At 40.3% G+C, this 16,438-nt stretch overlaps 1 protein-coding gene across 2 annotated transcripts in view; it reads left to right on the top strand.

The window, feature by feature from the left end:
- Positions 1–476: 476 nt before the first annotated feature.
- Positions 477–16,438, top strand: part of phyhiplb (phytanoyl-CoA 2-hydroxylase interacting protein-like b) — an 84,522-nt gene continuing 68,560 nt past the window's right edge. The window contains exons 1-2 of one of the 2 annotated variants that reach the window (XM_072239221.1): positions 477–631; positions 10,713–10,955. In XM_072239221.1, coding sequence (XP_072095322.1) covers positions 10,850–10,955 — 106 coding nt within the window. In that variant the 5' untranslated portion in view covers positions 477–631; positions 10,713–10,849. Of the gene's footprint in view, positions 632–10,491; positions 10,581–10,712; positions 10,956–16,438 lie in introns of those variants that run through there. The other variant, XM_072239220.1, reaches the window with a different exon arrangement.

Below are 16,438 nucleotides of genomic sequence, written 5' to 3'. Positions count from 1 at the left end.
TATACAGGTCTGCTCTCCCCATATAAAGAGGATATATTTGCAACTGAGGTTTACCAAATTAATTCCTGGGATAGGAGGGGCGGAGTCTTGAACTACAAAGAGACATTAAGCAAATTGTCTCAGATGGAGAGTTAATCAAGAAAACATAAAAGGCCGAGATCAATATTTTGTTTTGATATTAAGGAAATCAATGGATTTCGCGTTAAAAAAACAGAAGTGGCACCTAGATAAAGATGCTATTTCACAATAGGCAGTAGGGGCTGAATGGCAGGATTAGGCGGGAACGAGGCAGTGGTTTAGACGGTTGTGGCTTAAAACGTATTATCACCGACTATCGATTACTTTTCTCGACGTCTTCGTAAACGGCGTCAGATTGAGCAACTCTGATCTGGAACTGTACGCTAAAGAAATCTGATCTAATCAAAGTAAACTAAATACAATAAACAGGAACTTGCAGTATTTCTGGCGTTCGTCGCTCGAGCAAGGATAGGCCGAGTCTTCGCGGCGGCAGCCCGGCTTCGCAGTGAGAGCGGTGGCCGCGCCCCGGAGCCCCGCGCCGACCACGTGCGCAACCCTCGCGGCTGCGAGCGGGAGGGAATGTCCGGCAGCCCGGCAGCCCGGCGAGGCCAAGGTAGGGTGTTCCAGCGAGGTCTCAAGCTTGATGGGGACTGTAGACCACTGGTATGTGTGGGTGGAGAGAAGGCGTGCAAAACCTGAGGGGAGGGTGAGTGTGTAGTACATGCCTTGTAAGTATTTGTGGGTGATAGGCGCTTAACACCCTGGGAGTGGTTAATGAGGATGAGGAGTGTGTAATACATGCTTCCAAAAGGTTTTGGGTAATGGGTGTGCCTCACAGGTCTTCTCGGGATTTGTGGTTGCCCTGTTGGTGATACGGGTGCGATATGGCTTTAAGCTTTTTTGGCTGATTAGTGTTTAACACTGGTACGTGGTTTGAGATGTGAGTGGAGCACTTTGGGGTCGTTGTTCCTCCAGTAGATTATTTATTGATGTTGGAATTTTGTAGTTTTAGTTCTCATGTCTACAAGGAAAGGGGGGCGATGGAGACGACCCCCCCCCCACCCTCCTTCACTGATGTGATGTGTTAATAGAATGCTCGACATTAATGGGAGAGGTTCAGGTTTTAATCTTGTGAGTTATTAACTGGGCAAGAGAAAAAGGACAAGATTACATGGTTGAATTTGTGGTGAAGGGGAGAAAAAAAACCCTAGTCTGATGGAGCAGAAAGTTTTAAAAAACACAAAGCTCCAACTGGATGTGGTTAGAAGTGATTTAGGGTGAAATGCCTAAAATAGGCATGTTCTGACAGGTGGGTAGGAGTGATAAAGAAAAAAACAGATTTGTTCTGCACATGTGAAAGCTTTTTGCTTAGTTGCAGAATTTTCACCACAACATCAAACGATGTAGGATGTGAACCCTGCTCCACCGGCCTAGCATGTGGGATAAAGAGCTTTGGCCCCAAATTCTTGGTCAGTGTCTAATGGGATATTCATGTTGAATAGGTGTGAGTGACTGTTGCTGGGCCTGATGTGAAGTGATGCCTTGTGCTAAGGCTGATGAAAGGGGGAGCGCTATACTGAATATGAAGCAAAGACAGTGAATTTACAGTGGGACAGATATCCTGATGCATGGGAATGATGCAGAGTAAAAATATTATCCTGGAACAAATGGATCGTAGAATCATCAAAAATTTACAGCACTGAAGGCCATTTGCCTTTGTATCCTTGCTAGCAGGGAAAAATGTCATTTCCCAAAGGCATTACCTCACGTTTCTCTGAAATTTTGTTTGCTGATTTTCTGACCAAGTGACCAAACCATCTATAACTTGCAGTCTAAAACTTTCCCTTACAGTGTCAATTTCAGCTATTATTTGTACTGTCAAATCAAATGGTGATTCTGTAGGCATTCAAGCCACATAATCACTCATCAATGGCATCAGCGCCGGACTATGGAATGAAGGCTCCCGAGTTCGAATCCAAGTCAGGCCACCCCTTCCCCCCCGAGCACGCTTTCCATCTGTGCCGCGTTGAGCATCGAGCTAGCCACTCGGCCTCGTAAAAAAAAAAAAGGGTCGAGTCAGGAACGTTCATATCGTGACCGGGTGACCCGGTTAATCTAAAAGGAGACCAATCCTGACACCACGCCCCAGACAAAAATGGCTGACTGCCTGGTGCAACACACTAAAAAAAACTCATCAAGGACTGTATTCTTAGCCATTTAGGAGAATGAGGGGTGATCAATTAATTTTTTTTATCAGAACTGGTCAATGACAAAGGTTTAACTCTACAGTTGCTGTCTGACCTGCTTAGTATTTTTCTTTATCATTTTCTGTTTTCATATCCTTCTTTTGTCCTACTCTTTGGACCTTGTCACCCAAACGGCTTTAGGTTAGGCAGATTATTTTTTAATGGGCACATGTTTAGTATGAACCCCTAGAAACTCCTTAACTGCCTCTCACTGCTCTCCAAGAAGATGGAGACCAGGCACCAGGATGTGGTGAAAATGGTGATGGGAAGAGGGAGACTGACACCATGGACTGAAGGAGAGAGGGGCAGAATACAATAAAGATAAGAAAGAAGAGGGAGTATAGACAATTCAGTGCTCAGACCTGCTGCATCTTCAACTTTGGCGGAATTTTCCAGTGCTATTCTCATAATTCCTTGTTTCTCTTAATGCCCAGAAATCTTTTGATTCCTATTTTGAATGAAGACAATTATGAACCCTTCATGCCCTCCAAGATAGACAAAAGAGTTGCTATTTTCTGGGTGAAGAAATTTCTCATCTGAGTCCACAACTGCCTAGTTCTTATTCTGAAACTGTGATCCTGGGTCTAGACCCTTCAGTCAGAGGAAGTGTCTTCCTTTTTACTAGCTTGTAAAACCCATCAAGAGTTTTTAACATTTCTATAGGGTTCCCCTCATTCTTCTAAAATCTGTACATTTTAATCTGCTTAATCTTCCCTCATACTTGCCAATCCAAGAATTGGGTTAAAGCCAAAGAATCTTTTTTGCATTCCTTTATGGCAAGTATATCCTTTCTTGAGTAAGGGCCAAAACAGTATATGATGCTGCAGGTGGGGTCTCATCAAGGCTCTATGTAATTGTAGCAAGGTTTTCTTTCTCATGTATTTTGATCTTCTCATAATAAAGGCTAACAAACCACTCTCCCTCAATCACTTGCTACAAGAAAACGTTGGACTACAGTGATTTGTATGCAAGTACACCTAGGTGTTCTGTTGGATATTAACACTATTCAGTATCTCACCATTTAATAAACTCTATACTCTTTGTCAAATGCACCAACATAGAAAACCTCACATTTTCCCACATCACCTACAATGTTATCATTCAGCCCTGCACACTCACAATTCTACCTAATGCCATCATTCCTAATGAACCCCAATGCTTTCTAACATTTATACTGTTTGCTACTAGTTGATATTATCTGCATGTGATGTTTTTCAGATATCTTTGCTAGAACAAAGTAATCCACACAGATGGTCTAAAAGCTTCAGGGTCAGAGATTCCAGACACCCAAAATTATTGCTGTAGTGGCTGACGCTCTGACTACACAAATGTCCCAACTATTGATTGATCAACTATACCTGTGACCACGTTCGATGTCCTAAGTGACAAAATCAGGCTGGTCTGAAAACTTCCCTGAATTCAGTCACAATGGTGCAACTAACTTAATCAGTGTTGTTTAGTTTGATGCAAGCCAATTAACATAACCCCATTGTCCTATGTTGATTACATGATCTCACTCTTGTTTATAACAAGAAGCTGAGAAAGGAATATTGGTTAGAAGTTAAATTTGTCGGAAACGACTCTGACCCTTTGGAAAGATCACACTGTTGTGCAAGAAAGCTGAGGTTAGCAATAAGCCTCTCAGACCCTGGAAATTGAATAGTCATCACAATATAATCTCTGCACTTTTCACATAAATTGTTGAAGCCCATTGTGAAAAAGAATGAGGGAGATAGACAAATGTTTGATTAAGTACTGTGTAATTGATATAATTCTTTGTAAGTAGTAGAGATTGAGATTGTATTGTGACTGGACAAGGGACATTTTAAACTGGCTTGATGAAACACAGGATAGAGTATCTATTCATTGAGATTAATTTTGCACCTAATAACATGCAAAAAAGTGAAAAATTAAAGACTGCAATTTCAACGATTATAATCACTATATAATTAGCCACACCATTTGTAAATTGAGACAGGGAATTGCAGATTAGGGAGGTGAAAATGTGGTTGAAGATTCGTTTGGGGAAAAAGGCAGTTATATTTCATGGACAATGGCAGTACTACTGGGATTAAAAGGCACTTTATCTTTAACTGTATATTCAGATAAGGCTCCAGCTCAGTTGGTCAGGGAGCAAGGTTATATTGAAGAGCATAAATATAAGGTGGTCACAAAGACCTTAATCTAATAAATGAATCAGAATAATAGATTTTAAACTTAAAAGGGAATATTAGAAATTGTATTGTGGATACTGCAGTCAAAGGGGAATTAAAGGTACAAAATAACAAAAAGGAATGATGAATAATAAAAATGTAAGTTAAAAATTAAAATATGTGCTCTTTTTAAAAAAGAATCTAAGGAAGACATTGAATTGATTGATTGGTGTATTTTTTTCTTCGAGGATACGATCAAGTAATCTTGTCCGCAAAATGGCTGGACTGGGACCTTGAGGGCTAGGGTAGGATAAGTGAGGATATAATGGGGAATAAGCAGGCAGCAAGACTTTTATAGCTGGAATTTTTTTTAAAGTAAAGGATTTAAAAAAGGACCACCTAGTAGCAGCTGTGAAGTAACTTCTAATCCTTTAATTTAATTTCTAGTGTAAGTGAAAGGATTATGTAAGCATGTAATTTTAATGAGGGATTTTTAACTTTCACTTGTATTCTCTCAGTGACTCGTACTTGTTATGAATTTTCAGTGTTCAGAAATTGATTTTGCAATGTAAACTAATCTTGCACTACAAATTATTGAAAACAAGGGAATAGAATAGTGTTGCAAACTTTGGCATCGTGGCATTGCTTACATGAAAGACTCACATCTGTTGTGAGAAACAGTGTTCATTCAGTGTTGGCATTGCCATTTGTTGCTTATGTGCAAATTCATGCTGTCCATCTTATGGCCAAATAACAATAAGTAAAGCCAGCTTAGACCAATTGAAACTAAACGCGTAATACTTTAAGCCGAAGTTCTCAGAAGTATCTGAGTCATAACCTTTTTTCGTTGGTATTTGGAGCAAGTGATTGGCAGAGCACAATCAAATAGCCAGGCTGTTTTTTTGAGAAGCAGCAGCGGATGCTTTATACTGCTCAGTAAATATATTCTCTACTCATAAAGCCTGCAGGTCTATTTTAAACGAAAGTAGGAGGAGGTTGGGTCTAATAATGAAAGTGAGGCATTTCATTACCCTTCACAAGTGTTCAGTAAATTATAATGAAAACTCACCTCTACAAATATTTTCAGCAATACACCCCCTCACTCACCTATCAAATAGCTCCTACTCTCTGGACCTTGTAGATTTGCAATAAGGAATCAAATACCACTGTCAACACCAACAATCATATTGATGAAGTAAGAATACAAATTATGTGTATTTCTTGCAAAATGGTCAAACTGGTAAGTTTATTTTATTGCATTGCAGTCACTTGCACTATCGAGCATTCACATTTTCCCCTCGCATGTACCCAATAGTACTCCAGATCTCAAATCCACATCTTACAGCTTCCACACATTCCTAGCTAGTCATCCAAAGCAAGCAAATGGTAAGGCACTTGCTATACACTTTCCTGTCACTTGTAGAAGCTGCTACATTAGCAATTCTAGCAGTGGACTCATGTGGTCAGGTCTTTGTGCATTGGTAAGTGGTGCAGCAGCACAAAGATTATTGAAGATATTGGGATCCTCTGAATAAACCTTCAGTTCCTCATTCCACAATCAATTCTAATTTAGAAGCTGGATTTGATGTGAGTATACAGTACTGTGCAAAAGTCTTAAGCACATATCTATAGCTAGGGTGCTTAAGACTTTTGTACAATACTGTGCTTGCCAACATGGAGGGGAGAGTGAGTTTGTAAATCTGGCAGGAGCAAAGGATGTTGGGAATGGTGAGGGTGGAGTGCTGCAGAAGGGGTATGGGGGAAGTGTGGCAGAGGAGGATTGTTGTGTGGGAATTGTTTGGAATCGAATGATCTTGCATGGTGTCTCAGGGCTGGGTTTGTCTGCACCAACACCACTTGCACGGTTCGCAGGGCACTGAAAAATACGATAGGACGGAGGGTTTGGGAATACAGATCCATAATTACTTTAAAATGCATCACTGGTAGATAGGGTTCTAAAGAAAGCTTTTGGCACATTGACATATTGAGTACAGGAGTTGGGCTATTATGTTGAAGTTGTTTAAGATGTCGTTGAGGCCTAATTTGGAGTATTGTGTGCAGTTTTAGTCATGTATCTACAGGATAGATGTCACTAAGATTGAAAGAGTGCCCAAAAAAATCTGCAAGGATGTTGCCAGGACTTGAGGACCTGAGTTATAGGCAAAGGTTGAATAGGTTAGGACTTTATTCCCTGGGCATAGGAGAATGATGGGAGATTTCACAGAGATATACAAAATTACAAGAGATATAAATAAGATAAATGCAAGCAGGCTTTTTCCACTGAGGTTGAGTGAGACTGGAACTAGAGGTCATTGGTTAAGGGTGAAAGGTGAAATGTTTAAGGAAAACATGAGGGGGAGCTTCACTCAAATGTTGGACAGAGTATGGAACGAGCTGTCAGTGGAAGTGGTGGATCTGGGTTCGATTTCAACATCTAAGAAAATTTTGAATCGAAACATGGATGGGAGGAGTATGGAGGGCTATGATTCAGGTGCAGGTCAATTATTAATAGGCCTATTAATAGTTTGGCATGGACAAGATGGACAGAAGGGCTGTTTCTTTGCTATAGTGCTCTATGACTTAGAAAGCTGAATTTGCTGGAAACTATCAGCTAGCAGGCAGCATCTATGTGAAAGAGAATCTGACTTCACTTTACTTTTCTAATTTCTCATTCACTATTTTCCAGCCTGAAATGGTAACACTTTCATTTTGCACAGCTGCGGCCTGATCTGCAGAGTGTTTTCAACATTTTTCTATTGGTTTAATTCCCTATAATGCTGCTCAGAAATAAACACAGAAAGTAGAATCAAGAATAGGCAATTCCGCTCCTTGTACCTGATCTAGCTTTCAAAAGGATCATGACTGATCTTTCTTAGCTTCGACTTACTTTCCCACACAAGTGCTGTGATCCTTCATTCCCATGCCGTTTGAAAATCTATAGATCTGTCCTGAATGTAGTCATTAAATAAGCTTCTTCTGCCAGCTTGAGTGGCGAATTAAAATATCTCTAAAAGACAATTGGGATGCTGTCAGTTTCCTGTAGAGAATCCCCAAACTTTGTTACCTTCCCTCCCAACCCTTACCTACTCCTGCCCCTCCCCCCCACAATCCTCTTGTGTTTACTTATTGTCTGTTATTCTCAACCCAAGGAAAATAACTTTTTCAGCAGAGAGCATTTGTCATTGACCTAATATAATAGTGGACAACATTTGGAGATGTAATTGTATTGCAAACTGTAATCTGGAATAACTCAAATTTTTAAAAAAATAGCACCCCTCAACTTTTCAGCAACAGGCAGAGGATTTTTTGCATGGTTATGGCAGCAGAATGTGGTAGATCTCAATCACCATCTCTTGGGAGTCCACATGGTAAATATTTGGCGTAAATATGGTAAGCTGTCCATGAATGCTTTTTTTGTGAGATAGTTCCTCCAGGTCAGCACCCTTTCTCTCTGTTCCTGCCTCTCCTAGCAGATCTGCTTGTCTGCTCTTCCTCTTTTATCTTATTAGCTGCTCATGGAAATATCATCAAAGCACCCATCCATGCCTAGAGATGGAGTTGGAGAAAGAAATATAAATGGGATATTAAATAGAATCTCTGTAGAGACACTGCAGAATAGACAGGATAATACCTTCGTTGAATATTTTGCATAAGCTCAACTCAATTCCAATTACCGGTATTCCTGGTGGTCTTAATCCAGAGAAATTTTGCATGCTAAAAGGCAGTTTTCCCATATATGTTTAATTTGATTTTAGCTGGATCAATGTGCACCAATTTGTTAGAAGTGACACAGAAACAGCATTGTATACTGACATGAATTTACTGATTTCCATATGTTGTACTACATAGTGCATTTGTAACTTGCAGACAAGATTGCAAATGTACTTGATTGCAAATGATTGCAAATGATTGCAAATGCCAGTGGGGGGTGAGGGTAGAGGTTCTAAAATGTAGGTGACAGGATTAGTAAATTTGAACCTGACTCCAAGATTGATGGTACAGTGGACAGTGAAGAAGGTTGTCTCAGGTTACAATAGATCTAAGACAATTGAAAAGGTGAGCAAGGGAATGTCTGATGGAATTGAACTCCGACAAGTGCAAAGTGATGATTTGTTGGCATGCTAAATCAAGCCAGGACTTAAAGATCCTGGAAGGTGTTATTGAACAGCTAGACCTCGGGCTAGCAATACATATTTCACTGAAGGTGGCAATACAGATAGACTAAGTGGTGCTGCTTTCATTGCCAACACCTTGGAACATCATGTTACAATTGTATAAATCACTGGTTAGGCTGTGCTTGAAATATCATGTGTAGTTCCAGTCTGCCGTGCAAACTATTAAACCATGGAGGGTGCATAAAGGATTCACGGAAATGTTTCTTGGACTGGATGGCTTAAGCAAAAAGGAGAGATTTGATAGGCTGGAACTATTTTCCTTGGAGCAAAGAAGTCGGCACCTTATAGAAATTTATAAAATTACAGGAGGCATAGAGGGGTGATCTTATGGAGGTTTATAAAAGTTATGAGGGACATAGTCAGGGTAGAGAGTTGGTCTTTTACCCAAGATAGGGGAGTCTAAACTAGAGGATATAGGTTTAAGGCGTGAGGAGAAAGACTTTTAAGGAGATCATATAGGCAAGTTTTTCACATGGTGGGTATATGGAATGAACTGCAGGAAGAGGTGGTAGAGACAAGTACAGTTATAATAATTAAGATATATTTGGACAAGTACTTGGATAGGAAAGATTTAGAGAGATATGGGCTAAACACAGGTCAACAGGATCTGCATAGGTAGGCAGTTGGTTGGCATGGATGAGCTGGGCTGAAGGAGCTGCAGTGCTGTGCAACTCTTTGATTCTATATCCCAGAATTTTTTTTCATTGGCAAAGTGTGTACTCAAGGATCATTTTGGGATCACTAACTGTGTTTTAATGAGTTAGATGATAGGACAAATAATATTTATGCCTGGCCATAGCACAAAGACAGCGTAAGCAATGTGTATGGATGCATCAAATCACAAGAACGATATAAACTGATTAGGTAATTCTATGGCAAATGGGGTTCACTTTTGATTTCTACGGAATACTTTCTAAATGGTTGAAACCTAGAAACAGTGGAGGTCCAAAGAGAATTAAGATTTGCCTATATCGATAAAATAATCACAAAAGCTAATGGGAATACTGCCTTAAAGATAGCAGCTACAGATTGTATTTGAGTGGTATGAACCCCATAACTTGGGAAGTATACATTGGTGTTTCAAGGCAAGGATTTGACAGCATGTTAATAAACAATAGGAAATGAGGTATAAGGAGATTTTAGACAAACTCTGGGTGTATTACCTACCATTTTAAGGTGTCATAGAGTCATACCACATGGAAACAGCTTAACTCACCCATGCCAACTGTGACGCCCAGCGAGTTAATCACATCTGCCCATGTTTGGCCCACACCCTCTGAACCTCTCCTGTCTAATTTAATCAAATATCTCAAGGGAGTCAGGAACTGATTGGTAGATAAAAGAGAAACTCCCTAGTTGGGTGAATGCAGGACAATAGACCATGGTCTTAAGATTAGATTTGTACCTTTAGAAGCAAAGTTAAACAGTACAGAAAGAATGTTAGAAGTTCGGAATTATTTTCACAAATTGCATTTGCTGTTAGATCAGTTTCTGTTTGATTAGATTTATAGAGATTTGTGAACCAAGGTGTTTAGAGGGAAACAGAACAAAAGTGAGTTCAGAAGCTCAGTCACTAATCAGCCATAATTTATTTAAATGTTAGAAGAGGATTGAGGAGCCGAAGGGCTGACAATTGTCCTCTGTTCAAAGGCAGAAAGAGGCAGATGCCAGGGACTATATATAGGACTGAAAGAGTCCGATACCAAGGGTTGAAGGGTTTAAAAAAGCTAATCTTGTGTAGAGGTTGGGGAAGAAAAAGCTGAAAGGAGCCTTCCGTAGTAACCCAATTTCTGGAAGTTTCTTCTAATACTTTACGGAATGCCAGCCCAAGCAGCGAATGCGAAAGCTTGGTGAATCAGTACAGCGCTGTAACTCTGCCCTCTGTAAAGGGCACTCGCCAGTAATCGCAGTGCAGAACGGGGATTGTCAGGTTGTTGTGGTCGCTGACCTGTAGTAACGAATTGAATTGTAGATTGAATATAAAGAAGGTATTTTAGAATTGGGCACACGAATAAGGTTTAGATTAATGAATGCAGCTTGTATCCTGAATTGTTTTCATAGCTCTGGCGGTATGTTGCTTTCGGTTTTGCTGATCGTTGCGGTTTCTCTCCCCTGCACAGTGGTATGAAATAGTTGAGTCTGGAACTGTCGGTGACGCTATTCCCCTTCCTCGCCAGTGAAAGCGCCCGAGCAAACTGTACCCGGCACTCAAGGTGAAGGCGGAGAACAAAAAAAAATTCTCTCGTTAAACTGCAAAATGGATGCACATCTTGCTCACAGTATCAACAGTCCGACCAGCCCCTGTAATGATATGTTGAAAAATATAAGTAATTTGGAGGCCATACAACTGTGTGACAGAGAAGGTAAGGCTGATTATGGAGGAAATATTAAAAGCAGAGTGTGGAAAGCTACCCTGTTGGCTAATGCCTGCGAGTGTTCATTGTCAAGTACATGGGATTTAAATTTTCTGGTGGATGTGCCAATTGCTCGGCTCAGCCGTGTTCCACTGCTGAATGATAGCTTTTATTTCCGCACAGTGGAACTGAAGCGCATTCGTTTGTTATAGTATTCCGTTTGCCTGTCAGTTTTTCATATTGCCTGTCTGATCAGTTTAATTATACAGCCTACTCCAACCTTCGTTATCCTTAAACCAAAAGCGCGTAATGGTTCGTCAGATCGGTAAAACTGTTCGCAAGATATAACCAAAATTTGGTTATGTTTTCAGCACCATGGACAAGATAGGACAGGGTCGCTCTGTCCATTGCAGTGGGTCGTCAAACAAAATAAATGCACTGTACTTGTCGGCTGTAGTACACAATGGTTGATTCAGTCAAGGCATTCAACTTGACTTGCCTTTTGTATTAATCAAATTGCTTGGGTTTCTGGAATAAAACACTCATCTGTGCATAAACGAATTGCTGAGATTAATACTTAGTTGGTAGCAGGCGATGTTTTTTGTCACATGGCTAGAATAATTGATGCTGAAGTTCCCTGAGTCACTGTCTTAAACAAATTAACCAAAGTGAATGAGCTTTTAACATAAAGTATTTTTCCCAATAGTCACACTGAAACATTGAAACATAACATTTCAAAAGATTTAAACCAAAAATTGAAGTTTTCCTTGGAGCCATTTAATTCCATTGTTTTACTCTATCAGCTAGACTTGCTTATAGAGTAGAATATCCTTAAATAACAACATTTTTGTTGTTTTCTAAATACAACCAATGTAAAATGGATCAAGTGTATTCATTATGTAAATGTGTTATGCTAAATTAAATTCATTGAAATATTATAAATCTGAGTAGTTAACTATGCATATTTACACAAACAGGGAGGAAAAAAGAATATAACTTTAAAGACCGTTAATATCAGAGAGATGTACAGCACAGGAACAGGCCCTTCAGCCCATCTAGTCCATACCAATCTATTTAAACTGCCTACTCCCATCGACCTGCACCAGGACCATGGCCCTCCATACCCCTACCATCCATGTACCTATCCAAACTTCTCTTAAACATTGCATTCGAGCTTTCATGCACCACCTGCACTGGCAGCTTGTTCCACACTCTCCCGGCCCTCTAAGTGAAGAAGTTTCCCCTCGTGCTCCCCTTAAACATTCCTCCTTTCACCCTTAACCCATGACCTCTAGTTGTAGTCCCACCAACCTCAGTGGAAAAAGTCTGCTTGCATTAACCCTCATAATTTTGTATACCTCTATCAAATCTCCTCTCAATCTTTTATGTTCCAAGGAATAAAGTCCTAGCCTATTCAATCTTTCTATATAACTCAGGTCCTCCAGACATAGCAAAATCCTTGTAACTTTTCTCTGTACTCTTTCAACCTTAATTACATTTTTCCTGTAGGTAGGTGTCCAAAATTGCACACAATACTCCAAATTAGGCCTCACCAATGTCTTATATAACTTCAACGTAACATCTCATCTCCTATACTCAATACTTTGATTTATGAAGGCTAAAGAGCCAAAAATTTCCTTTATGACCCTATTAACCTGTGATGTCATGTTCAATGAATTATAGATTGGTATGCCCAGATCCCTACTACACTCCTCAATTCATTGTGTAAGATGTGCCCTGGTTGGTCCTACAGAAGTGCAACACCTCATATTTGTCTGCATTAAGTTCCACCAGCCATTTTTCAGCCCATTTTTCCAGCTGTTCCAGATCCTGCTCAAGTGTTGATAGTCCTCCTCACTATCCACTACACCCCCAATCTTGGTGTCATCTGCAAATTTGCTGACCCAGTTAACCACATTATCATCCAGACCATTGATATAGATGACAAACAACAGAACACACACAAAATGCTGGAGGAACTCTGCAGTCAGACAGCATCTATGGAAAAGAGTAAGCAGTTGACTGTTTACTCTTTTCTATAGATGCTGCCTGGCCTGCTGAGTTCCTCCAGCATTTTGTGTACATTTTTTGGATTTCCAGCATCTGTAAATTTTTTGGCTTTATGCTACAAACAACAATGGACCCAGCATTGATCCTGCGGCATTCCACTAGTCACAGGCCTCCAGATGGAGAGGCAACCATCTACTACCGCACTCTGGCTTCTCTCACTAAGCCTATGTCTAATCCAATTTTTGAATGCCAAACGACTGAACATTCTTGACCAGCCTCCCATGTGGAACCTTGTCAAATGCCTTGCTAAAGTCCATGTAGGCAACATCTACTGCCTTGCCTTCATCAACTTTCCTGGTAACTTCTTCAAAAAAACCTCTGTAAGATTGGTTAGATTTGACCTACCAAGCGCAAAGCCATGCTGACTATCCCTGATCAGTCCCTACTTATCCAAATACTTATATATCTGGTCCCTTAGAATACCTTCCAATAAGTCTCCAACTGTTGATGTCAGGCTCACCAGCTATAATTGCCTGATTTATTTTTAGAGCTTTTCTTAAACAGTGGAACATCAGCAAATTTACTAACCCATCCCTCCACTTCTTCATGCAGGTCATTTATAAAACTCACGAAGAGTAGGATCCCAGAACAGATCCCTGAGGCACACCACTGGTGACCGACCTCCATGCAGAATATGACCTGTCTACAACCACTCTTTGCTGCCTTTGGGCAAGCCAGTTCTAGATCCACAAAGTAATTTCCTCTTGTATCCCATGCCTCCTTACTTTCTCAATAAGCCTTGCATGGGGTACTTTGTCAAATGCCTTGCTGAAATCCATATACACTTTAGATTACTTTGACACAAAAGAGTCTTTTTCTGTTGATCACCGTCAAAAAGAGGCAAATTCAATCCACTGTAATTCAATGTTGTAAAACAGTAAACCATGAGAACTTCCCAAGGGGGGTTGGCTACTTTTTATAGATACTGTATTTAGAGACACAACATGGGATAGGCCCTTCTAGCCCCTTGAATCGCACTGTCCAGCAACCTACTTTCTCAAACCTAGCCTAATCATGAGACTATTTACAAAGACCTATTAACCTACTAACAGGTACATCTTTGGACTGTGGGAGGAAACACACAAGCATACAAACTTGCTTACAGAGGGTGCTGTAATTGAACTCCAAACTTAGCTCCGAGTTGTAATAGTGTCGTGCTCACTGCTAAACTACCGTGGTGCCCTATCACTTTTGTCTTGTCCACACTGAGGCTCAGGTTGTTGTCCTTGCACCACTTGACAAGCCCCTCTACCTCCTCTCTGTATGCTAATTCATCATTATTGTTGATGAGGCCAACCACTGTAGTATCATCAGAAAATTTGATGATGCAATTTGAACTGAACCTGGTAATGCTGTCATGAGTCAGCAGCATGAACAGCAGTGGTTCAATTGAAGATTGCTGTTGTTTTTTTCTAAAAATTCTTCGAGGCATGAAATGCTCATTGACACCTCTACAAGCCTTGGTATATCTTGCTAGATTGCAATCTTGCTCTTCTAGCATCGACAAACCTTCAAATTTCTTCCAAGTTGCTGCTAATCATTTGGTTAGTGAATCTCTTTTCATGTACTGGTCTTTAAACTTTTTTTTCTCCACTTCTTGCATTTGCTTGTCCAGGGCCATAAGTTCTCGATTACTTAGCTCTTCTGCTTCAGTTTCAGGCAAGTTGGTGACATCATCCTTATTAACCTCAAGCTAAAGCTGAATACCCAGGGGCACCATTTTCTTCTTCACTTCTCCAACCATCTTCTTGAAAGGTCCTTGGAAACTGTGAAGCAAATGTGTTTTCCATACATCATTGATATTTTGTCTCTGACCGAGCATCTACAGTATTCTTCACTGCATTATAGCTGTTCTATAACTTCAAAAAACTCCCTTAGTCATGCTTACTGCTCCTTCAGTTACTTTAATAACATGAGAAAATATCTGGCAATTGTGAAATTGCAATTGCTCTTTGACCCATTTGCTGGAGAACTGCTGTTTTGTTCCATGGCAAGTACACAACCTTGACATTTGGATGAGAATTAACCAAAAATGCAGGATGTCTGACATCATTATTGAGAACCAATGAAGTCTCGAATGCCAGACTCTTGGAAATATAGTATCACTTGACATCAGGAGCAGATGGTTGATCAACCAGTCTTCAAAAAGGTCAGTGTCACCCAAGCCATTCTGCTGGACTTTCAGTTGACCAGAAGAAATGCATTCTGAATTCCTTTAAGAACCCAGGGTTTCTCAAACAGATAAACAAGCAAAGGCTTAAGTTTACAATCTCCTGTTGCATTTCTGCCAAGTAATAGGCCAGTCTCTCTTTTCCTGATTTATGTCCTGGAGCATTTGATCATGGCTGACTTATTTTCCCTCTCAACCCCATTCTCCGACCTTCTCCACATAACTTTCGACACCCTTACTAATTAAGAACCTATTAACCGCCACCTCAAATATATCCAATGACTTGGTCTTCACAGCACTCTATTCCACAGATACAGTAACCTCTGGCTAAGGAAATTGCTCCTCATCCCTGTTCAAAAGGTATTCTGAGGCTGTGTCCTCTGGTCCGAGATTATCAGAAACATCCACTTCATGTCCATACTATCTAGGTCTCAGCATTGCATTCTTACTTTTAAAATCCCTTTGCACCTCCAATTTCTGAATTTACCCCCTATCTGGCCGCGAAGCCATCAATTCCATCATCCAGATCATAAGTTGAAAATTAGTAGATCTAACACCAATCCCTGCAGAACACCACTTTTCTTAGTTGCGCTACCATGTTCTTTGCTTTTGGGAGACTTGATAATGTTAAAATATTGTAAGAAATATTATACAGCACAGTATCTGTACAGTGTTTGCAAAGAATCACAAACATTGCTTTCAATATGGAATCTATTCCTTTGCTTTCACAGATGTTCTCTGACCTGCTGAGTTCCTCCAGGTCTCAACATGCCAGTCTCAGGTTGTGAGACTGGAGTGGTGAGAGACTCTCGTTTCCAATCAGATACTCTGATTTGCTCAGTGCAGATGGGAAAATGCCATTCATGGGAACCAATGTGTGAATGTAAATTGGGCTTTTAATCTATGTATGCTTACTCATTCCTATGGGATGAACGTAAATAACCTGAGGCTGACCTGGAAATCATTCACCATTTTCTTGCTCATTTACTTAATCTGCCTGTTCTTCTCTGCCGACTGTTTGCTTCCTATCCACACCTCATTTTCTCACCTAGCTATCTATCATCAGCAAACTTGCAACTGCTACCCATGTAACCCTGTAAATTTTCATTTCCATGTATTCTTTCTTGAATCAGTCTCTTATATGATGCCATACCAAAGAGCCCTTTGAATGTCCAAACATACCGTACCAATAGCTCACTGTCAAATTCTTTCTGATCAGGTTAGCTTGAAAGATTGTCTTTTATCTCTGTTT

Source organism: Mobula birostris, chromosome 21 (assembly GCF_030028105.1).
Source record: "Mobula birostris isolate sMobBir1 chromosome 21, sMobBir1.hap1, whole genome shotgun sequence".
Taxonomy (NCBI): Eukaryota; Metazoa; Chordata; class Chondrichthyes; order Myliobatiformes; family Myliobatidae; genus Mobula; species Mobula birostris.
Note: the sequence above shows the minus strand (reverse complement) of the source record. Positions and strands in the feature narration are given on the sequence as shown.